Source organism: Onychomys torridus, chromosome 10, assembly GCF_903995425.1.
Source record: "Onychomys torridus chromosome 10, mOncTor1.1, whole genome shotgun sequence".
NCBI lineage: Eukaryota > Metazoa > Chordata > Mammalia > Rodentia > Cricetidae > Onychomys > Onychomys torridus.
The window spans coordinates 35,917,622-35,943,264 of record NC_050452.1 but is presented as its reverse complement, the minus strand read 5'-3'; the positions used below and the strand labels follow the sequence as shown (position 1 = coordinate 35,943,264).

At 39.6% G+C, this 25,643-nt stretch overlaps 1 protein-coding gene across 1 annotated transcript in view; it reads right to left on the bottom strand.

Annotated features, from left to right (window-relative positions):
- The window catches only part of Scfd2 (sec1 family domain containing 2), a 320,177-nt gene that overhangs the window by 254,676 nt on the left and 39,858 nt on the right, over window positions 1-25,643 (bottom strand). The window contains exon 4 of the mRNA XM_036201528.1: window positions 13,510-13,685. Within this exon, the coding sequence (XP_036057421.1) occupies window positions 13,510-13,685 (176 nt within the window). The remainder of the gene's footprint in view (window positions 1-13,509; window positions 13,686-25,643) is intronic.

The following is a 25,643-nucleotide window of genomic DNA, read 5'->3' as shown; positions in this document are numbered from 1 at the left end:
TTTTTCACACAGAAAACTGATACAATTTGTACTTGTGTTGTAAAACAGTGGGAGAATCAACAATGGCTGGGGTTAGGAATAAAAACCTCAGTGTTGGAACACAGAGTTGTATTTAAATCATCAAGACAATCTTCAGCACCCGCCAAGAAATATGTATATGCTCTGACGTTCAAGGCTTTGATTGAAGAGATTCTTTTCAAGTGACTGTAGACAGACTGCTAAGAGTGCTTGCCAAAAAGTTTGTCATTTTACAAACAGGACTGTGGATGTCTAGGAAAAATCTGAAAAACATTGAGTGACAAACATTTGCTAATAATATCTTGGACTCACTGTTTTATTTGAAGTGTATATTTAGTTTAATAGCAGATCAGGATAACTTTTCTAATGACAGTTCTGGAGGAAGTGAGGACAAAAAGACTTGAAACTTCAACACCACTTAAACTCATTAAAACGAAAAGAGCCATTCCAAGCAGCATTTCCCTTTTAGTATTGATTCCAAATGACTTTGCCAGTGCAAGTCAGAACTCGTTCTGGTTACCATATTTAATCATGATTTCAGAGATATGTCAAGACATCAAAGAGATATCATGGAAAGTAATGGACTGGGAGAAAACTGGTGCCCGGTGGTTTAAAGCCCTAATTTGTACTGTGTCTTGTTTCGTTTCCACGAGCTATGAAGAGGGCTATAACTTCAGAGCTACGCATTTAATTTGGGGCCCGATATTTGCAGACAAGGACAGTACTAGATTCTGTAGAAATGTATCTATGCTGTTCCTCAAAGGGAGTTTTGGGCCCCCCTCCCAAAAGAACACGGCCTGGCCACCAGATGTGGAGCCCATATGGCACAGGCACTCAGAGCCCTGGATAATAAGAAGGGCGTTCACAAGCACAGCCAGCAGGAGTGACACTCTGGATGACTGACCAATGTGTGGTGCTCTTGACTTTCTTGGGGAAAAATACATAAATCACTATTTAAAACTAGAAATAGGACTTGGTCAGTTGTTTTCTACAAATCTTTCATTTTTGAACATTTTACTTTGAAAAGAAATCTACCCATATGTACTTCATTACTTGGTCTGAATTAAAACAAACTTTATGCGAACACTAAAAGAAAGGAGACTGGCTTAGGAACAGACAGAGACTGTAGGCTGGGACTACAAAGCCTCTCACCTTAGCTCTTAACTCTGTTACAGCAAATTAGTCCCCAAAGCCTATGCACTCTGTGTCTGGGTCATCTCTTGAATGTCACCCTTCCTCCCCGGGTGTCATCCCTTTCTTCACAAATGTGTACCCAACATCCAGCCCATCCCAAAAGAGATCCTATGATGTTCACACATTATTGGATATGTAGTTCCCAGCCTTACCAATCTCTCACCCTTCCTACCTAATAAGTATCCTTCCTTCAAAACATAGATTAAATGGCAGTTGCACATGGAAAACCTTTTGGATAACTTAGTCAAAATTATGGGCTGCATTGCCCCGTGGTTGAGAGTGCTTGATGCTCTTCCAGAGGACCTAAATTCAGTTCCCAGCATCCATGTCAGGTGACTCACAGCTGCCTTTAACTGCAGCTCTAGGGTATGTGTAATTCCAGATCCAGGGGATCTAACACCCTCTGCTGGCCTCCATAGGTACATGTACACATGCAGCATTCAAGTGCACAGACACACACACATACACACACACACACACACACACACACACACAGACACATAGATAAAAATAAATCTTTCAAAATTATGAATTATGTCTTTGTGTATTTGTGTGTGTGTGTGTGTGTGTGTGTGTGTGTGTGTGTGTGTGTGTGTGTTGCTCATGCCTGTGTATCTAGAGGCAGGTGGGCTGGCCAGTGAGCCTTATGGACACTGTCTCTAGTCGCCAGCACTGGGATCAAAGCCAACCATACCATGTCCAGCTTTTTCATGTCGGTTCTGAAGGTAAAGCTCAGATTCTCATGTTCACAGCAAGCACTTTACCAGCTGAGCCATTTCTTCAGTTCCCACATTACATCTTTTTAAATGAATGTAACACATCTTAGATTATATTCCACAACACTAAACCTCATGAAAAGTCAATGACTAGGGAGATCATAAGCCACAGGAGCAGTCTACTGTTGTTCTTTTGTGAAACAGTCATGTCAGAATGTATTCTAAATATTTATATTTATACTCACATATTTTTTTTTTCTTCTTTCAACTTTGGTCAATAAAGCTTCTTTTGCAGTGAGTAGTAGTTAATGCAGGGACTCATGACTGATCAAAGTGTCAAGTATAAATAAGGCTGAGTGCTCAGCTGTGGATGGTCATCCATACAACTTTCCACCATCCAGGGCTCAGAGAACATCTTGGAAGCAGGGTTAGAAACAATGTTAGGAGTGAGAGTTAGGAGGAGAGCTATGTAACGCTGACTTCTACCTATGACAGAGCTGCTGACTCATCAACTCACAGCAGCTGTGGTAATCCGCACAAAAGATGAAACCAGTCAGAATTCAAGCACACACTAGGAAAGGTCCCTGAGGTGCCACCCTGACCAGAGGAGGTACTGGCAGTTGATGGCTGCTGAGGGAGGGAGAGTTACCCTTGAGGATGTGGCTGCTGGTAGGCTGTTCATGCCCCAATGGATGGTCCCCACCCATGTGCATGTGGGCAGAACTATTGAACTCAGAGGGTTACTAACAACAACACAAACAAACATGACTCTTATAGGGAGATGGGATAAGGGGCACTCACAGCAATTGGAGGACAAGAACATGGATGATATGATTAATAGAGTGTATAGATACAAGGAACTGTCAAAGAATACACATTTTAAAAAATAAAATCATGCCTTTAAGTTATATCCAATATTTCTATAAATGGACATAAGCAAGATATTTTTTCCAAGGGAAAATAATGTCAAAAGAAACTCCATTACACCGTGTTATTTCCTTTCATTCTTAAACATTCATTCAGATGTTAGGGCTAAGACTGTGGCCCACGGGTAAAGTCCTTGCCTAGTATGTGCAAGGCATGGAATTAGATTCATAGCACTCCTAGAAACTTAAAGATGTTTAACAAGGAAAAAGAAAATAATAATCTCATCCATCACTGGTAGCCAGTGTGGCACTGACAGCAAAGGCTGAGGACAGAGGGTCAGTGCTATGAGACACATGCCACTATTTTCTCTTCTGGTCAAGCAAAACAGAAGGGCTATGCAACTCTTGTGTTTCACTAAAAGAAGACCCACCTACACATATGCAGCACCTCCAACTACCAGAATAAAGTCTGCACTTCCAGTATTTTTGGTAGACCCTAACACACTAAGAAACAAAACTGTCAGTATTAAATTAACTGGCCTGATTATTACTCTGGCTTCCAGCTGGAATAACACATGATATCATCACTTTAGAGACAAGCCAAGTTTAAGAGCACTAGATTACATGACCTCCACTCTGAGTCCCTGTCTAATCAGGCGCTTGGCACAGGTTCACCTGCTCCTAACCTGTCAATGCCTCCATGTGGGCTCAACAAAAGAATAACAAGTTCATGGACATTATTTCTTAGTTCAGATTTTTTCTCTCTCCTCCTCCCTCTCCCCTCATTGTTCAAAATAATAGTGCCTTAATGATTTGATATGCTGGGAAAGAAGTGCATTAAAATGAAATATTCTGTAAAAACAGGTCAAATTGAGATGGTTAATACCCTTATTGTCAAATGTGTCACACCTTATGAGGTCCAATCAAAGGCTCGCTAAGGAAAAACCCTAAGGTAAGAGTGTAAGTGAGGGGCTGAAGAGACATCTCCTTGGATAAAGTGCTTGCCATACACGTATGAGGACTGGATTCAGGTCCCAGAACCCATGTAAAAGCCAGGTATAACAGAACTGAGAGACAGAGGAGACTAGCCAAAATGCTGAGCTCCAGGTTCAGTGAGAGACAGTGTCCCCAAAAGTAAGGTGGGGGTTGATGGAGGAAAACACTCAAGGGTGACATTTGACTTCCACATACATAAACACACACACACACACACACACACACACACACACACACACACACACACCATACATCAAGTATCAAAGAAAAATTAGTTGGAAATGTTGGACTTTAGTGATTCTAATATTAATAGAGAAAATTACTGACTTATATATATATATATATAAACTAATCATTCTATTAACAGGTTACACAGACTATCATATTCTGACAACTTCCTATCCTCGTACTGAGAACAAGTGTAGAAGAAAAAGGGATCAACAGTCATTTTGATACCTTACCCCAGTATAAACGCTCTAGGAATACATAGTTATAAAGGATTTCAGCATCGGACAGACTGGCTTGCAGCTTAGCTCCCAGCACTAACAGTAAGATCATGGTCAGTCTCCTAACTTACTCATTCTCCACCACAGTTAGTGCCAACCAGTTCATGAAATTCATTTAAAATGGGTTGACTGGAATCGAGGACTTGTTTGTATTACAGGGGAATACTAACGCAGCACTGAGACACAGAGCTAAGCCTAAGAAATGCCGTTCAGGCCTGCGTCCCTCCAGACACTCCCACAGGGCTGGTAACACTGCCATCCATCTGCCTGCTACAGAGTGGGGAGTACCCACAGTCAACAGCCACATGGCTTTCTGGTTTCACAGCTTCCCTGTCTACCGACTATGTTTACTCAAGAAACGGTTATTACATGGAATGAAACAATTCTTTTGGGAACAGCTTTTTAGGTTGGTTTTTCCTTTTATGATTTGGAAGCATCACGTCTCTTGGCAAAGAGCTAGAAGTCAAGGGCTTCTCTGGAGAGAGAGGGAGTGATGGAGAAAAAACATGTTTTTGAATTAGTCAATTTTAAAGTATATAAATTCTCCTACTTATAAGCGAGACAGTGTCTCCAACCACACTAGGTGTTATGGACTGAAGAAGAAAAAAAAGGTCAGAGGTCATGCTAATCAAGAGTGCCACCATATGAGCACCTGAGGATCCCATATGTTAAGCTACCTAGACCTCCTTAATTCCTACTACCATTCATCAGGATTTTGAAAACATCTTAAACACCATCAGTCTGGATAAGTAAATTTTATGTAGCATGAAGACACATGTATACACTGTATGAATACACAGTTCAGTTAAGGACCAGCCGTCAAAGCTGGAAGCCTAGTGCACTTGGTACTGCGGTACTGAATTCAGGCAGCCTTCTGTTCCTGGTCACAGGCAAGCCTTGACCAGGGCAGGCCACTGATGAAGGCACAGGGCAAGGCAGCGGCCAGACACAGACAGCTGGTTCCAAAGAAAAGAGGAGAGGGAGCAGCGGCAGCTGTAGCCTTGGGAGCAGGGCCTTTCCAAGAGGAAAACAGGTCCGGCTAAACCAAGTGGGTCAGCCACATTTACCAATGAGGTGGAACACCACTGTTACTAGGAGACCACGTGGATGATGAGAGAGGCCAAGAGTATGCTAAGGAAACCCCATGGGGATGGAGGATGGGGGTGACATCTTTGCTGCTTATCTCTGGGATTATTTTCTTTTTTAAAAACGTTTTATTTATGTACTACTTTTATGTGTATGGGTGTTCTGCCTGGATGTATGTCTGCACACCACATGCATGCAATGCCTGTGGGGACCAGAAGAGATCATCAGATCCCCTGGGCCTGGAGATACAGGCAGCTGCCACATGGTCACTGGGACTCAAACTTGGGTTCCCTGGAAGAGCAGACAGATGCTCTTGCCTGCTGAGTCATCTCTCCAGCCCTGGGACTAGTTTTCAGTATATTTTTGTGGAAAGTACACTAGACAACTGTCCTCAGAAAAAATCCTATTGGAATCACTACCTCTCTGAAACAGCAGCACCCAGGCCTGAGTTAAAGGACCATTGTTTTCTACTTTGCTCAGTCTTTATTTAAATGTTATCATCTTGGTTTGTAAAATGGCAACAAGGCTGTGGGACATAATGACCCTGCTATCATGGCCTCAGGCCAAAGAAAACCAGACAGGTCTGACCATCTTCCCAGAAAAACTCAATCTTAATTATTATAAATGGCTGGAAACAAGGCATAATAAAACAGGACCTCCCAAGGCGATGGCCAATCAGGAATAGTGCGATAATGACCATTATGTTTCCTAGCCAAGACTTGTGGTTTGAAAGCTAATACAAGCATCAGGGAATTCAGAAAGTAAAGCCACCGATGTTACAGGACTAGCAGACATACTACTATTTAGCTTATTAAATGTAGTTTGTTTTGGAAAGGGGTAATCTAAAATTTAATAGATAAAAAAATAAATCTTACCCTTTAACTGCTTTAGCAACTTTAAAAATCATATGCTTATTTTTCATTGATTGCAAAGGCAGATAAAATTTAAGCTACAGCAATATTATACCTGTATAGCCTTGAATTGATTTATAATTCATTTAGTTTTTCATTTAAAACCTATTTTCCACCCTGGATGGTTTTACATAAAGCAACAGCCAAAGAAGGATAGTACATACATATATATATATATATATATATATATATATATATTTTTTTTTTACAAACTGTGTGCTATGGGAAGTATAAACACAGCTGCTTCCTCTACCCCATAGCTTGCTAGCATTTTATAACTACCATAAATTTTATCACACCCAATAAAAGCTTTTTCTGATGACAATTAGCATAAAAACATCAGCTATGTGCTGCAGATTTAAAGGGAAGTACTGCTGAGTATTATCAAATAGTTAACTTTTAAAATACACCATTTTTCTAAGTGGCATTCATTTTTCTTCGATAAATTTTAATTTAGGAAAACAAAGTTCAGGGAAGAATATATTAAAGGCACAACTTGCAAAAATAAATTGATAGTTTAAAAAATTTGCTCATCTGAAAGAACAAATGATAATAATTCCTACTTGCTGAGTGAGCACTTGGTATATACCCAGCACTGAACTTAGTGATGTGTGCCTAGAGTCTCATTCAGTCCTAAAACAACACGAAGATACTGCATTTGTATTTCAGTTTTACTTTCTTATCTCAACTTTCTTGCTATTCTATAAAAATGGAAAATTCCACCTCCTTACTGCGAAGCTGAATAACTCTAGATTTGGATTTAGGAGGCTAGCGCTGCAGTCTTAGTGTGCTGCTGCTGCACAGCGTGGCAGCCTCAGTAACAGCAGCAGCCACAGAGGACCACACAGTTCAATGCAACTGTGAAGGAACTTCGAAGGTTTCATCACAGAAAATAATGTCAGACCTGCATTTAATCTGTTGAACACTACAATGTACACATAAACCAAAACATCATGTTATTCTGTTCATGTGCACAATTTTTGCTTTCTTATACATCGGTTAAAACTAAACCTAACACATGAAAATGAATCAGTGTGGGTACCAGAGAGGTGGCTCAGCAGGTAGGAGCACTGGCTGCTTCTTCACACGGCTGGGGTTTGATTCCCAGCACCCACAAACCATGTGGAACTTCAGCTCCAGGGCCCATACCCTCTTCTCAATTCTATGGGCACATATATGTAGGCCAAAACCCCACATAAAAAATACAGTAATAAAGTGATTTAGGAAATCAGTGCCCCAGTTATAAACTGAAAAAATAAAATAAAATAATACCATTTGTTAAGAAAAGGCGGGGTTGGGGATTTAGCTCAGTGGTACAGCGCTTGCCTAGCAAGCACAAGGCCCTGGGTTCGATCCTCAGTTCTGGCAAAAAAAAAAAAAAAAGAAGGAAATAAAGAAAAAGAAAAGAAAAGGCAGTTGCTTTGTGATCATGTCCATGATTAGCATCACAAGTCTCTGTGTCCGGGTTCAATATTCCATTTGTAAATAGAATTAATGACAATTATTATACATATGATCAATATATAAAACACTGCCTGGGCTGGAGAGATGGCTCAGCTGTTAAGAGCACTGACTACTCTTCCAGAGGTCCTGAGTTCAATTCCCAGCGACCACAACCACCCATAATGAGATCTGGTGCCCTCTTCTGGCCTGCAGGGACACATGCAAGCAGAACAATGTATAAACAATAAATACGTAAATCTTAAAAAAAAAAAAAAAAAAAAACACCACTGTGGACCTCAGGGATTAGGAGAGAAAAAGAGTCATTAAGACCTTTTATCTCTGATTTTTTAAAATACAATTACTGCCAGTAAATATGGAGATTTTTCCCACAGAGAGTCTGTTTTAATACATATAATGGTCTTTCTTAATTAAAAGCCTGGGTCAGTAGATTTGTATTTCAGAGCCAGAATTGAAGTCCTCGCAGCAACTCTGAATGTAATCAGTGGGAAGAGTGAATGCCATGTGCCACTTTTCCAAGACGGGAGTCTCTCTTCCCTAGGGTTGTCTATTCTGTGACCTAGGCCATAAGGTCAACACTGAAGCTGCAGTGATGGAGGCCTGGAAGGCAGTGGTGGAAACGAGTCTCCACAGAAGTAAGCAACTCAGCTCCGTGAGAGTTCTCAAACCTTTGGGAAAAGCTAAATGTTGCCCTTGTGCTCAAAATAAACTCCACTTTCTAACCAAAGTCTGTAAAAGGACACTGAGCATATCTTATGACTTGTTACACTAATGGATAAGTGTATGCTATATCAAATAAGAATATTCATAAACAAAAAGCCATTATAATGGCTAGTTAATGGTTCTGCCTAGGCTAAAACCCTGAGCACACATTACCAACCAGAGCGATATGCAACTAGAATCACAGTAGAGCTTAATAAGTTGGATGTTTTATTCTTGTGTCTTTTTGTTCATTTTCCAATTGTTGAATGAGTACACTGATGCCACCACCACATCTAACAGTCTAGCATGCAATGAAGGACTCAAATAGTTCATTACAAATGAGACAACACAGAACTGATATTTTCAAGTTTCCTCAGGAACCTGTAGTAAGTTGACAGATTACCTGAGAGAAAATCTCTATCAAATCTTGTTTTGAGATGCTTTGATTCATTTTGAAGCCTGAGTCTAGTTTTAGCATACATGATTGGTATGGAGGAGCAGAGTCTGCCCCAAGGTATATCAGGAAACACAAGAGAGGTTTCTCCAATGGCTTAGAGATAGTTATGAGGTCAGGAGAGGCGACACTAGCCCAGCGCAGGCTGTTAGAGCCACAGCATGTTAAGGAGGTCATCTGAGCGTAGGGGTTAGGCCTAGCAGGGGTTGGAGGAGGAGGGTACCATGGATCGGTTAGAAGCAGGGCTACAACAGTGACGGATGTCTGTGTTCCAGCAAAGAAAGGCAAGCACTTAGTGAGAAGGTGTCAACAGTGGTTTCTAGACCCGAGTGACGGGGACATCTGTGTGGACTTGGCAACAGCCTTGACTAGGAAGGGAACTAGGTGGAGAGAGGGCACCCGTGGGGGCTGGCAGCAGCACAGACAGAAGTGTGATCACACACCAGGGGATTTATACACCTGTATATATGTGTATATGACTCATACACTACGGGCAATAGAGGAATGGGGACGGAAGGCACAATCATGGGCAGAGGAGTTCTGGGTTCCAAGTCAAAATATAAAAAAGGTGACTGGTGAATACAGTCATGAGACATTTAAACACTTGTCTCAGAAGATCAGTCAAATACAAAAGGGAGCAAAGAAATTATAGCTTTAAATCACCCAAGAATTAGTGATTGTTTATACTATTGTTGTAAATATAAACACAATAAAGCAATAAGTCCAGATAATTCTTCAGACCTGTTTTATGTTCAAGCAACTAATAAATTCCTTTTTGTAAAACAAGTAATTTCACGGGGGGGGGGGGGGGGATCAAACTTACATTGATCTTACTAAATCACTAAAACCTCCTGTCAGAACCCTACAATGGCAGCACAATGAAGAAAAAGTGTTAATTTCAACTATGAGCATATAGGAAAACATCTAAGGAAAGTATTAACAAGCAAAACTGCACACACACACACACACACACACACACACACACACACACACAGGGGCAGAGATAGAAAGACCAAGTTGAAGTTGCCCCCGAATACAAGAATGACTATTTAACATTTGGAATACTATAATTCAATTCCTCACATTAACAGGCTAAAGGAAGAAAACAGATGTCTAAAAAGTTCCAAATCTTCATTAAATCAAACTGAGTTAATACAACATCAAAGGGCAGAACTGAGGCAGAGGTGTTCAGAGTTGGGGATGAGATAAAGAAGCCTGTCCTCCTTCCCTCGACTGAGTAGTGGCCGCATCCTGTTCAATGCACCATCTAAGTCTACCAAGACCAGAAAAGAAAAACTGCTGTTCCTATCCACACATATATGTTGTTGCTTATACTTGGAGACCCAAGAGAATACTAAAGAAAAGCAAGACAAGGCAACTATGTCACAGATACATGATCAGTATTTAAAGCTGAACAATTCCAGTAAACAAAAGCTGGAAAAATCACTTTTATTTTAAACTATCCATGAAAATATCTAAATATCTTTTAAGGAAAAGTCTGAGATGAATCAGAATTTCAACCATGTGAGAAAAAATATTCCCCTAACATAAGGGGAGGAAAATTATGTTAAAGATGTAATCTGTATTAGTAAAGTTAAACACACACATATATGTGTGTGTATACATGTGTTATATGCTGTGGGATATTACTTTAACTAGACAAAAATGTGTTACATTTATTTATGTTGCCTATGTTTAACGACATAAGGTGTGTGCTTAACTGTACAAAGATGTGTTGCATCTGTTTCTCCTTGCCTGCTTAAGGCACCTGAACGGTCAATAGCTAGGCAGAGAAAGGATAGGTGGGGCTTCCAGGCAGAGAGAATAAATAGGAGGAGAAATCTAGGCTCAATAGAGGAGAAGGAGGAGAAGAGAAGGAGGGAGAAAGAAAGGGCGAAGCCCGGGTCAGCCAACCAGGCAATAGACACAAAGTAGGACATACAGAAATAAAGGTAAAAAGCCTCAAGGCAAAAGATCGATAAAGAGAAACAGGTTAATTTAAATTAAAAGAGCTAGTCAGAAACAAGCCTAAGCAAGGCCAAGCATTTATAACTAATATTAAGTCTCTGTGTCATGATTTGGGAGCTGGTTGGTGGCATAAAAGAAAAAGCCTGGTACAGTTTTGTGTGTGTGTGTGTGTGTGTGTGTGTGTGTGTGTGTTTGATTATATGTATGAATTTATATATGAATACATATATACAAACACACACACAAACAAGAGAAAATTAGATCTAACCAGACCATAAATAAAAACAAATCTAGATGGATTCAAAATTCAAATGTTAAAATAAAACATTTTTTAGTGTAAAAAAAAAAACATTTACCAATTGAGGATAAAAAAGGATTAATGATCCATGCAAGCCATATAGGATATTATTTATTAACTAGACTATGTAAACAGGAACTGGGTGAAATATTTATACCATATAACTTTTAAAGCCTAACTTATAAAAGCCTATCTACCACTGGGCAGTGATGGCCTGTGCGTGATGGTGACCATATTCTCAAAAATTTTAGCCCTAGAGTGGTACTGCACGCCTTTAATCTCAGCACTCGGGAGGCAGAGGCAGGCAGTTCTCTGTGAGTTCAAGGCCAACCTGGTCTACAGAGGGAGTTCTAAGGCTACACAGAGAAATCCTGTCTCAAAACAAACAAACAAACAAAAAAAGTTCTTTGTTACTTAATATATAAAAAGTGGGCAAATAATAATAAAAAGAAGACAGCAATTCAAACAAGAGGAAAGATGAATAGCTGATAAATATAAGCTGTGCAGGCTTATCTACTACAACTGTGAATTTATTGAAATGCTAGATACCACACTGAGAAGCAAACAGTCATCCTTCGCAGAAACACCCTCAACTGCAATTTGATGATACTGAGTAAAGTCAATAATGTGAACAGTCTGTGACCTAACAATCCTCTCCAAATGGATGCCCTAAAGGAACTCTTCTCCAAGTGTTTCCAAGGGTTTCAGACACCTTCTTTTACACACACTCTTAAGTTGGAGCAGACCTACTAAACACCAATACGGTTACATATATCAAGTGTTTACTCACGGTATGGTATAGGAAGTTTAGAGACAAAATCAATTATTTAAGGATATTTACAATATAATGTAACGTATGCAAAAATTAAAGCCCATAGTAACTGTACTCTACTAATTACATAGAAAAATAAATATTTAGAGAAAATTTAAAAAGCAAGAATCAGGGGTCTGGATAGATGGCTCAGCAGTTAGGAACACTGGCTATTCTTCCAGAGGACCTGTGTTCAATTCCCAGCACTCACATGGCAGCTCACAACTGTCTGTACCTCCTATTGCAAGGGATCTGACACCCTTATACAGACATACATGCAGACATAAAATAAACATAAAAAAATATTTTTTTAAAAAGTAAAAAACAGAGCTAGGACTACCTATAGAGGGAAAAAAGAACCAGGTTAGGGAACATCTTTATCAAAGATGCTTCACTTATCTCTACTTTTATTTCTAAAGGTTAATTATGAAAAAAAATGGTAAATTATATTGTACCTGTATGGAAAGTTCATAGATGTTAGCTGTATTATGTATGTTTATCTTTTATAATGTTATTTAAAATGTAAAAATATTAAATGTGTATTTAAAAAATACATATGTGTAAATGCTCTATAATTTATACCCTATAATCTAAAAATGCACATTTTTAGACGTTTCCTATGAAGACAGTTCGTAAATCATGGAAAGTTCTTCCTCTACAAACAGATCTCTTACTAAACACTATAAGCAGGATTTCTCTCCCTCTATCTGTTGACAAGCATTATGTTAAGGCATCTGATCTACCTTGATTAAAGACTACAGACTAGGTAGTGCCAAAAGAAATCTAAATAGCTGGATATTCTTACAGAAAAAGTAGCAAGAATTAAATAAAGACTACGAAGATCTAGAAAGATCCAAAGGCCATAAAACTGAAATGTTTCCAGAAGTTAGCAAAGTGGTCAAAATTTTCCTTATAGTCAAGAAGTCAATACAAAAATGTTAATTTTTATAATAATGTGGAAGTTTCTGGTTGAATGTTAACTGGATGGCATGTAGAAGATTGGGTGCAGGGCACATGTATCAGTTATTTTCCTATTGTGTGATACAACTCCACGACCAAGGCAGCTTACAGAAGGTAGGCTTTATTTGGGCTACGGTTCCAGAGGGATAAGAGTCCATCACCACTGCAATGGGCATTGCTGTCCATTGGAGCCACACCACTGCAGTGAGGCAGCAGGCAGCCATGACAGTTGAAGCAGTGAGGTGAAGGCTCAAGCCTTCAACCACAAGCAGGAAGCAGAGAAAGCAAACTGGGAATTGCGGGAGGTCCTGAGTCCTCAAGGCCTGTCCACAGTGGTGCACTTCTCCTATCAAGGCCGCATCTCCTAACCTATCCAAACAGCACCACCAAGCAGAGACCAAGTAGTTCAACATCTGACCCTCTGTGGAATATTCTCATTCAAACCATAATTGCACATGTAAACACGATTTTACTCAGGTAATAATAGATATCCAAGTGTTTTCTTGGAAGTCAAAACTTCAATCAGTAACATAGCAATAAGTTCACATAACAACCAACATACCTGTAGAAGGAGCCTTTCAAATGCCAGAAAGTTATCCCACTTGGCAGTCTGTGGGTGTTTCAGAGTTTGAACTGTGGCCATCCCAAGCTGTAGGAGCCCACAATGATTTTTAAGAGCTTTCAAGTTGTTCTTGAAGAGTTGAAGATAGGACATGAGCTGCCCTGGTGTGACTCTTCCTGGAGAAACATAAAAATTTATCAATGCAATCTCTTTACTTTTACTAAATAATGACAAGGAGGCTGTGAACAAACCCTGTCTTATCTGTGCATAGAACTCCAGAACTGATCAATCTTTCCTAAACTATTATGATTCTTCCAACAACACAAGGACAACATCAAAGCTGATCATATTTGCTACTTTTGCAAGAAAGAAAATAGGAATTAAGCCAACTGGTCAAAGCCATATTGCTAGTAGGACTCATTTTATAATTTCCTAACATCCTAAAATGAGTTTTCAAATAAAGGCACAAAAAAATTTGTTGATCTCAACATAGATATCTATGAATAACATATGACACAAGAATCCAAAAAGTAAATGGAAAGCTTTTTAATTGTGTGCATGTATAAAAAGCATGTTACAGTCATGGCTAAAACCTTAACCACTGGTATCAGAGACTTCATAACTGCATTCATGAGGTCCAAGGCCATCTGTTACATGGCACGAAAGTATATGACAAATGAGGGTAAATAGCTAGTGAACATACAAAGTGCATGTAATCATGTGCACACAGTGAACCAATACACTTCCTTCATTGTCCTTTGATAGACTCATCTCCCACTCTCCAGTTTGTTACATTTCATAGCTGATAGTCATCAATGCTTTACACAAGGATCCTTCCTATACACCAAATTCTCCCCAAGAGACATAAAGAAGGCAGTGAAGCAAACATAACTGTAAGTCAATAGATCATTCTTGTAGATCTCACCAATGCCGTGTGTGTGGACTGTTTTCTGAAACTGAATTTCAACTCTTTATTGCTATACTTAGTTTTTTAAAATTGCTAATAAAACCACCTGCATTAACCCAGCACATGCATGCACGAAAGAAACATACCCTTTTCTGATCCTCAGAGCAACTACACAAAGTAGCATCTATTAACCTCACCCAAGGTGCTCAGAGCTGAGTGTCTGCCACAACGTTAGCTAGCAGATACCACTTAGTAAGTAGCTGTTGTTGAAGATTAGGATATACACAAAGCAGACCTGGCCATGAGAAACTTAAAAGCCTGAATCACATTTGCTCTTTGAGTAAATGTTTTTGAGGAGATTAAAAAAAATACTTAAGTTCTTTCTTATCAATATATCATGGCAAGCATCTAAAAAAAAAGAACAGGAAATGCCTATACCTCCTGAAGTTCTCTGGTTCTTTAACAAGGTACAGACTCATCCTGATATCCATCCATCCATCCATCCATCCACCTTTGTGTATCTCTCTAGTTAGCATACAAAATAATAGGTTTCATTTGTGACATCTTCATATCATAAATCATTGAACTTTACTTTCACTCTCCTCCTCAACTACCTTTTCCCATCCCTGGTTCTCAAAGTGCAATCTAACAATTTACTTGTTCACGTACTAACAAAAAGAAAAAGGAAAAAAAAGAAAAAGAAAAACTTCATCATATACTTCTTCCATTGCTCTTAGGTTTATTAAGCTATTGTTTATATAAAGTTAAAATCCACCCTTTTCTGGTATGGAGTTCTATGAGTTTTGACACATACATACAGTATTTGTGTTGGATAACCACTACCACAATCTAGACGCACATCATTTCTATCATTCTAACACTCTCGCTCTTTGTAGTCAACTCCATCTCCAACTCTACTCCTTGAGGAGCACTAAAATGCCTTTCTCTGATTTCTGTTTGCTAGTTTTTGCCTTTCTAGAGTGTCCTATAAATGGAACCACACAGATGTAACTATTTGAGTCTGGCTTTTTTCACATTAGCATAGTATATTTGAGATTCATCCATGTTCTTGAATTAAATAATAGCTTTCTCCTTTCACTTGCTGATATTACTTCATTGTATTAGACTTACTAAAGCTTAGGCATTTAGTTGTCTTTCCACAGCAAATGATCATTGGGGTAATCTTCATTCTTAAAACTGTAAATAGTCCTTCACCAACATCTGAGTTCAGGTTTTCATGCATATACACGCATATATGTTTTCATTTTTCTTTGGCAAATTTCCAGGAGTTGGGTCATATGCTAAGAGCACACTTATTATAAGAAACTCGCAACCTAAGGCCAAATGGGCCAACTCACATCAACGTGTGAGAGTTCTAGTCACCCCACCGCCTCACCAGCACTGGATAGTGTCAGTTCCATTTATTTTAGCTATTCTAACAAATGTGTAGTAAGAGCCCCTTGTGGTTCGAACTTGCATTTTTCTAAGGACTACTAAAGTTGATCATCTTCTCAGGTGCCCATCTGACATCCAACACTTTTTCAAGTAAAATGCCCTTTCAAACCTTTCCCTGTGCCTTAATTGTTTTCCTTATTGTTGGTTTGTACCACTAACTTTCAACTATGTATTAATTTGCTATATATTTTCATGCCAGGCACAGAAATAAACACATTGCTGCTAGTAATAAACTTATGGACAAATGTCTCCTTGATGCTCTCTTGATTAACTCAGGTTGTCTCATGAATTACATGTTATGTTACATACTTTTTGTATAAATGATTGTCATTTTTGTGCCACAATATCTGACACACACTTATTATATTAAATATGTGAAAAGAAACATTGGTATAAAGTGGTTAGACCCCAAGATTGGTATGAACTCTGAACTTAGCCCACTGCTGGCAAATTGTGCTGGACTACACCCTCAGCATCTCGATGCATTTTTTGCTGTGCAACACAGCAGATGACATCAGTGGGGCTCCTGGAAGGCACATTTCAGTCAACTGAAGGAGACATCCATGCTTGCCTAGCATGTGCAAGGCTCTAGGATCAATCCTTGGTGCTAGGGTGAGGGTGGAATGAGCTAAGGATATATATAGCTCCATGGTAGAAGGCCTTCCTGGTATGCAGAAAACAGTGCATTCATTCTTCAGCACGACAGGAGAGTGATGGGTGAGGTGGGATGAGGAGATCCATATAAGAATCATACAAATTTTATTCAACATGATGATAACAATAAAGAAACATAAGTCTCCAGAGTGTGACAGGCTCCATGTATGTCATGTGATTCTGTTTTAGAGAGGCTATAGGAAATTAGAATCAGTAAAGAACTTGCCAGATGATCTGCTTAGATTTTTATTATAATAACTCTATGTTCTAGTTTTGCCTCACCTACTCTAGGCAAGTGGTCTACTACTGAGCCCCAGCCTTGCCTCAGCATCTGCTTGTTTTAAAGATAAGGGTGTCTCCAATTAGAAGAGAGAACTTTTACTGTTAGCACTGCTCAGACTTCACTTAGCCACTACACCTAGGGAATGCCTCCTTTCCACATAAGGCTTGTGATCTAAAGAAACAATTTATTTCTTAACAAGGCCAAGCAAACCCCACACCAAGAGCTGACAATCACTAAGCATCAGTGCTCAATCCACAGTACATCCTCTTCTTCCATACCCACGCTACCAACATGTCGCTAGCTGTGCTACGACAGCAGGTCACTTCTCTAACTGGAGGAACGCACAAACTGGAGGCTGGTAAAAGAGTATTTCACATAGATGCTTTAAAATAAACTTGTGACCATTTTTGGAATTTAAGCACAACCTTATACCAAAAAAAAGTAAACCAACCAATTAACAAAAATGCTTCCATGATCATGCTTGATTCTGCATGATGAGTCCATCAGTGAGCTGTAATATAGGTGGATTTCCCTACTTCTGTACCTTTCATCTGTAAACTATTTTTACTAGGGTGCTTTATGTGGTTTAAAGCATTGCATTTACAAAGTGAAAATGCTGTAAATATTGTGTATTTCATGTGTTTGTAGTAAAAGTTACAAGTAATTAGACAGAAGTGGTTTTGCATCAATGTTATTACGTCAAGTAAAGTCATCCAACCCCCCGTCCAAAAATGCTACCATGGGAAATTAAATAAAACTCCCCAGTTCCCTTCAACTAGACAGCAAGCAATAAGAACCAGGCATTGAAGAGGTAACAGAATAGTCGGCCATCCTTCACTTTATGAAAGAGAAGGGGGACCTGTCAGGCAGATTTACATGGTGATTTCAAACTGTCAACGCAGAGGCTTTGCAAGACAATTTTAAGGACCATAAAAAAGGTTACTTTACATCAAGACCACAATGTTATACAGCAATTTTTTAACAAGTGACACATTGACACTGGACAAGTGACTTTTAAGTCTGTAAACTACTAATTCACTACATGAAAGCAAACTTATTAAAATACAGTTCTGTCTTGGGGAAAACAAAGTAAATGGGCAGTGCTGAGCAGCACAAGCTACGGATAGAGCCGAGTGCTAATGAAGCGATGCCCATCTGCAGCTCTGCCTCTCCGCTCTGCTGGCCATGTTTGTCCTGGCCTGCATCCTCCTCAATGGCCGCTGTCTTCAATGCTTTTCCCTTTGCCTCCAGTGCTAAACAGCCTCCTCTTCTCTACCACTTGTCTTCAACTCTTTATATCAAGTATTTATATCAAGTCCTATAGTTGCTATAAGATTAATATGTAGCAATTAAATATATCTTTTTAACTGTACTAGTATTTATTAAGATTATTATTGTTTTTGTTAATGCTCTGATTACAAGGTGTGTGTGTGTCTGTGTGTGTGTGTGTGTGTGTGTGTGTGTGTGTGTGTGTGTGTATGTGTGTGTGTGTGTAATGGGCTGTTTCTGAAGGTAAATTCTCCTTTCACAATGAGCCCTGATGCCTAATGTGATTTTTACAAAGCACAAGTTTTTTTCAGGAATGCAGATAAATAACATATAGAGCAGGGAGGCAACTCTGCTAAATGTAACCATTCATAGCAGACAGCACTATTGGAGCAAACAGAACGTTGACTTAATAGCCCAACGAAAAGCCGAATGTTGCATAATGACAAGTTAATGTAGAAGGGGACTTACTGGAAAAAGGGTTTCAACTGGCAGAGAAGAGGATAATAGGGAAAACATAATCAGAGTGCATTGTAAGACTGAAAGAATAAACATAATTTTTATGGCTAAGCAATCCTGTAAATTATGTACAAAAGGCCGAATGTCTGCCCTCTATACGCGGGTTTCTCAGGAGAACCCCAGGAATGATGGGAAGCAACAGAAAGAGATCATGATGTAATCTACATCAGACAAAGGCATTCAATACCCCCACCTGTTGCTTATCATAACTTGCATTACATGCTTAAGTTGTTTATCTGTTGACGTCCACAAAAGACATCACATTGTTCAAGTCCTAAAAAGATACTAAATCCTTCTCCATTTTTTTCACTTCTCAGCTTCCTGCCTTTCAAATCATCTGTCCCTTCATTTGTGTCTGGTCAGAGTTTATTGGTAAATACATTTCATTTCAGAAGCATAATTTTAGTATTACATGCTTTTTCTATAGGTTTCATCTAAATGTTCAAAAGCAGTCAACACTGTTTAAATCAATAAAAACTATATAACTATTCATAGCAAAGCTCAATTATATGCCTGCAGTTATATGCCTTATTCACAAGTTACTTTGAGAAGCAGATGGTGAGGGCAGGGGCTGGAGGATACTATACTAGTGCTTTATTGCATGAATGTGATCATCTGAGTTTCCCATAGCTTGTACTAGTATCTCTTCTTTAATACTCTCCTGATTCAGAAACACAGTAAGGTCTGTTTCATAGAGAACGGACAGATGTTCACTTTTCTCTGGGAAATTTGACTTTATTACTACCACTGACTTGTACAGTGGGTAAAGCTCTGTCTTTCAACAGCCACAGAAATTGAGGAGTAATAGTAACTGCCTGCTTCCCACTTCAACTGAGGTCGAAGGGTAAAGAAATATGGCTAAGGTGCAGATGGAGAGATTTAAGCCACACATGAGAAAAACATTTCCTGGTCATGATGACTATTAGATACAGAAACAGATTATTAAAAGGGAGGGACAGAGAGAGAAGAGCACATAAATCTTCCTCCACAGGGATGTGAAGGGCAGTATACACAGCCATCTGTGTATACTGTGTACAGTGAAGCTTGGACAAAGTGCAGCTGTGAACTGATGTCCACTTTATAACCCCATCAATACTCAGGAAGAGTTGGGGGTAGGCCTTGATACTATGTGTTCTTGTTACACATGCTTTTTAGCCCTGTGGTCACTGTATATATAGTCAGAGTAGAAGAAGAAACGAATGTGAAAATCGCATGTAGTTCTATGAAGCAAATCAATTCAATGGGTCCAAAGAAATCTGCCAGAGGATCTTTTCTGAGGCTGGTCTGGAATAAAGTACAACCATCCTAGGATCACAAGTCTCAGAGAGAAAATAAACAGTTCTCACTAAAGTTACACAAAACGGTGAAATATGAAACCACCAGAAACAGTTATGGCTTGCCTTTCTATGAACCCCTGCCTCCCCAGGAGTAACACTCAGCAATTACAAACCCAGTGGACAGGAAGGACGAAACTCCTGTTATCAAGGAACAGAATATCAGGTGCCAGAGGAACCTTTCCTTCGTAAGTCCACTCTGATGCAAAGAACTTCTGCTCTTAAAAGGACTTCTGATAAAGAAACTCCCACTCAGGAGCCAAAAGCCTTTTTGCCATTTCATGCTCTTAGGTTGGTTTGTTTTTTAACTCTGGCCCCAAATTCTCTTGTTCAGAGTCCCTTTGTATAAGCAAGATGGCTCACTACAGGAGCCTTAACACTCATACCACCTTCCACCTCCAGACAAAGGAGCTCTCCAGTAAATAAACAGCTACATTTAGAAGAGGGCAAGAGAAGGAGAGTTCTGAAGCATGTTACATCAAAAACTCAGGATGGTCACACAGACCAAAGGAAACCTCTTATCTCAGCTGTCCCTGCTCCTACTAAAAAAAAAAGAAAAGAAAAAACAGGGCCAGGTGGTGGTGGTGCACGCCTTTAATGCCAGCAATCAAGAGGCAGAGGCAGGAGGATCTCTGTAAGTTCGAGGCCAGCCTGGTCTCCAAAGTGAGCTCTAGGACAGCCAAAGGTACAGAGAGAGAGAGAGAAACCATGTCGAGAGAGAGAGAGAGAGAGAGAGAGAGAGAGAGAGAGAGAGAGAGAGAGAAGGGAAGGGAAGGGAAGGGAAGGGAAGGGAAGGGAAGGGAAGGGAAGGGAAGGGAAGGGAAGGGAAGGGAAGGGAAGGGAAGGGAAGGGAAGGGAAGGGAAGGAGAGGAAAGAGAAAACCAGGAAGGTGGTCTTGAGAAACAGACCAGTAGTTAAGAGTGCCTACTGATTTGGCAGAGGACCTGCATTAAGTTCCCAGTGTGCTGCCCACATTAGGTGGTTCACAACTCCCTGTAGATATAGCTCCCGAGGATCCTGGCCTCTCCCCAGATACACACACACACACACACACACACACACACACACACACACACACACAATTAAAAATAAAATAAACCTTGAAAACAAGCGCGGGAGGGACATCTTCAGGAAATGGAGCTGTCTAGGACTCCAGTGGCCCACATCACTTCTGCAGATCTCTGTAGTCTTCACTTCTATAGAATCATGCAGGACATAGGTCCCGATCTCAGCTCAGGGAGCAGCCTTGCCTTGAGCTGACTATAGAGAAATTCACCTTGTGATTACAGAAAAGAAGCTCACAGTGTCTTGACACACATCACTCACAGTGTAGCAAAATGCTTTGTGCCGTGCCATCTTGAAATGGGGTAGTTCTAGAGTACATCCCTACTAGAGGACCTGACAGGGGCCAGTGATCACAGCATCCCTTCATCTCCCAGACTCTGTCATCTTGTATCATATGGGCTCGTACAATAGGACATCATTCCCCAGCCAAGCTGTTGCAGCTCACTACCCTGTGCCTACAAACCTCCTAAGAGGTTTTCCACAGCTTCCACCCTCTGCCTACTTGGGGCCTAAGCCCAGCTGTGAAACCCTACCCCTGACACCTATACCAATACAAAACCCAGAACCCTGGGGACCCCTCAGTCCAAGCCCAGCAAAGCAGTTGTGACACAGCCACAAGCTTATTCTCTTGATAGATTCATTCATTTGTTTACTCATTTGCTTCATTGGGCAATTTTTTTCTCCCCCTCCCCCTTGCCCACCACTTTATTGACATCTCCATCCTCTTCCTGGCTTTTTGTATCCACACTGTACTGTACTTACTATAGTATTTGGACTTATCTTATTAGCTGTATTTATTGTTGCTAATGTTTCTTCACATTAAAAACTTGCATCTTTTTTATTCCCCTTCTTACATGTATCTAACTAGGGGAAGGGTGTTGAAATACTATTTTAGAGTTATTTTATTGTATGTGTATATTTTGCCTGAAGGTATGCATGTGTACCATGTGCATGTCTGATTCCCAGGCAGGTCAGTAGAGGGCATCAGATCCCTGGTACAAATGGTTTTGTGGGTGCGAGGAATGAAATAGGTCTCCTGGAAGAACAGCAGGTACTCTGACTGACAAACATCTCTCCTGACCCTTCTCACTCTGTGTTCAAACTTTCCCATGATTGGAATTTTGTTCTGATTTTTCTTCTCTTCTAATCTCTTGCTCATTTTTCTTCCTCCATAATATTCCTCTATACTTCTCCTCTCTTTTCTTTTCATTTATATAACCTTGCTTCTCATGTGTTTTCCTTTTTCTATGCTGTGAAAAACAGATCCAACTCTGTCAAGGCTTTAGAATACTTGATCTCAAACTATACTACAGAGCCATAGTAACAGAAGCATCATGGTACTGGCACAAAGATGAGACATGTAGACCAATGGAATAGGCCTACCTTAATCCACTTAATTTTCAGCAAAGACATCAAAAGTATACATTAGAAAAAAGATACGTTTGCACTGGGGAAAACTGGAGATCGACAGCTATGACATGAATATAGCTCTCTATCTTACCATCCTGAACAAAGGGCAATTCAAAATGAATCAAGGACATAGGAAGTGTTAGAAGAAAGCATAGATAAAACACTTCAAGACACAGGCAAGGGGGCTGGAAAGATGGCTCAGAAGTTAAGAGCACTGGCGGCTATTCTAGAGGACCACTGGTCAATTCCCAGCACCCACATGTGGCTCAAAATTGTCTGTAACTCCAGTTCCAGATAATCTAGTGCCCTCTTCTGACCTCTGTAGGCACCAGACACACATGTGGTACATAGACTTACATACAGGCAAAACACCAATCTATATAAAATTAATTCGTTTTTTTAAAATGTAGACATAGGCAAAGACTTTCTGAACGTGACTACAAAAGCACATAAAATAATCCCAAGAAATGATAAGTGGGATGACGGGAGATTAAAAAGGGTTTTCACAGCAAAGGAAACAATCATGTGAAAATAGCCTAAAGGACTGAAAAAAAATCTTTGCCAACTATGTATCAGACAGATGATTACTATCTAGAATATATAAAAGCTGCAAAAAATAAATACCAAATAATTTTCAATCGACAAATGAGCTAATCAAAGAAATAAAAATGACAAAGAAATATTTGAATTAGTGTTCACATCTTTTGTCACCGAGAAATGCAAATTAACACTGCTTTGAGATCTGATCTCACCCAGGTCAGAATGGCTGGCAACCTGAAAACAAATGCTGACGAGGTTCTGGGGGAGAGGGACCCCAATAAATTCCGGTAGGAATATAAACTGAAATCACTATGGAAGTCAATGTAGAAATTACTCAAAAAGTGAGGGTGTGCAAATGGATCAGTGGGTTAATAATGTGCATCTTGCCTGATGACACCAATTTGATCACCAGAACTTATACAAAAGGCAAGATGCATTGGTTAGATATAGATATAGATAATCTTAGCACTATTACTGAGAGAAGGGAGGTGGAGACAGGGTAATTAGCATAGTTCTCTGGTCAGATAGCCTGATGTACACTGTGCAACATCAGAAACAAGAAAGACCCCTCCTCAATAAGGCAGAAGGCAAAAACTGACTCCCAAAAGTTGTCCTGTTAGGTGGGTGGTAGAAGTGCACACCTTTAATCCCAGCACTCGGGAGGCAGAGGCAGGAGGATCTCTGTGAGTTTGAGGACAGCCTGGTCTACAGAGTGAGTTCCAGAATAACCAGGGCTGTTACACATAGAAACCCTGTCTCAGAAAAAAATAAAATAATTTTAAAAGTTGTCTCTGACCTCCACACAAGCCCTCACTCATACACATACTCATACATATACATGCATACACACAATAAATCAATAACATAGTTTTTAAATAAATATAGAACTGCCATATGATCTAGCTATTCCACTCCCAGATGTACATCTAAACAATGCTAAGTTACCATACCACAGAGATTCTAGCACATCCACGCTTATTGCTACAATATTTGCAGTATCTAAGAAATAGAACTAAGCCTACCTATCTACCAATACAAGATGGATAAAGAAAATGTAAACAAAATGGATTCTTGTTCAGCTGTACAGTAAAACCATGGTAGATAACTGGTAAACCATGGGCAAGTAAATGTATAGAACTAAAGGACATTATGTTAAGTGAAATAAGTTCTATAGCCCAGACTGGTTTAAAATGTATTACATAGGCCAGATTAGCCTCAGAATCATGGCAATCCAGTCTCCAAATTGACCCCTTATAAGAAAAAAAAAAAAGTTTGAGTCAGGTCTCATATAGTCCAGGCTATGTGAACTTCTGATCCTCCTGCCTCTGCCCACTGAGGGCCAAGATTACAAGCATGTACCACCAGGCCAAATTTTATCCAGTGCTGAACTGAACCTAGGGTTTTGGGCTCACTAGGCAAGACTCTGCTACAATCCCAGCCTTCATTAGATTCCTCAAGGAAAGTCTCCATTTAGAAAGGAAATGATGGTAATTATTATCAGGAAAGTCTCTGAAAGTATAAAACTCATTAGTAGAAATGAATACATAGTCCAATTCAGAATACTTCACTTCTGCAATGGCAGTGTGGAAACCTTTTAAGTCTCTAGCCTGAAAGCCAAAAGTTAACGTTTTCAAAAACAACTGCAGCTATAGGAAGTTAAAGGAACATAAAAACAATATGTTGATTGTAAACACAAAAAATATACATTTGGGGAATAGAGTAAAAAAAAAAAAAGCCTAGGCATTTGTTTGTGATCAAAGTTGTTGTGAGCTTAAAATAGTCTATTAGAACAATATGTCTTCTGCAAGCTCAGGGTGAGCACAGAACAGAAACCTACAGCAGATGCCCAGACAGGAAAAAGAGAAATTAGAGCTTCACACTGCAGAACAAACACCACAGCCCAAAGGTAAACACAGCAAGGGTAACAAATAAACCAACAGAAAACAACCCTATGAGTCTTGACAAGAGAGGACCAAAACAGAAAGAGCTGAAGTGGCCATCCCAAAGATACGAACTGGCTGAATGGGTGGAAACCAAGATCTAAGTGTAGGCTGAGTACAGGGGACACCTTTTAGCTTAAAAGACACACTGGACTGAAAGTAATAGATGAATAAAGATAGCTCATAGACACATTGGACAATAGAAAACAAACAAATGGTCTATACTTTATAAGACCAAACAGTATTCAAGCCAAGACTGTTGCAAGAAGTGGACATACATAGTGTAAATACATCAAGGAGATGAGGGATAGGTGAGTGGTTGAGGGCATTTATTGTTCTTGGAGAGGGCTTGGGTTTGGTTCCCATCATTCACAAGGAGCTTACAGGGGATCCATCTTCTGAAATCCACAGGTACCAGGCACATACAGTGGTACACAAACATGCAGGCTAAACACTCATACACATAAAATAAATCAATCTTTAAAATTTATGTATGAATATATGTCAAATCAATAAGTGGATAGAGCAAATATTAATAAATCTAAAAAGAGAATTAGGCTCTAGTTCAATAATAAGAGACTTTAATGCCCTACTTAGTCTAATTAGACCTAACAGACAGGCATGAGACCATCCATCCAATAGTAGTGAAATATGCGTGCTTCTCTAGGACTCAAGGAACACTCTAGGAAGGAAAATTCTCTCAGGGAGATAGAATATTAATTACAAAACAAGTCTTAGTGAGTTCAAGATTGAACTAGTTT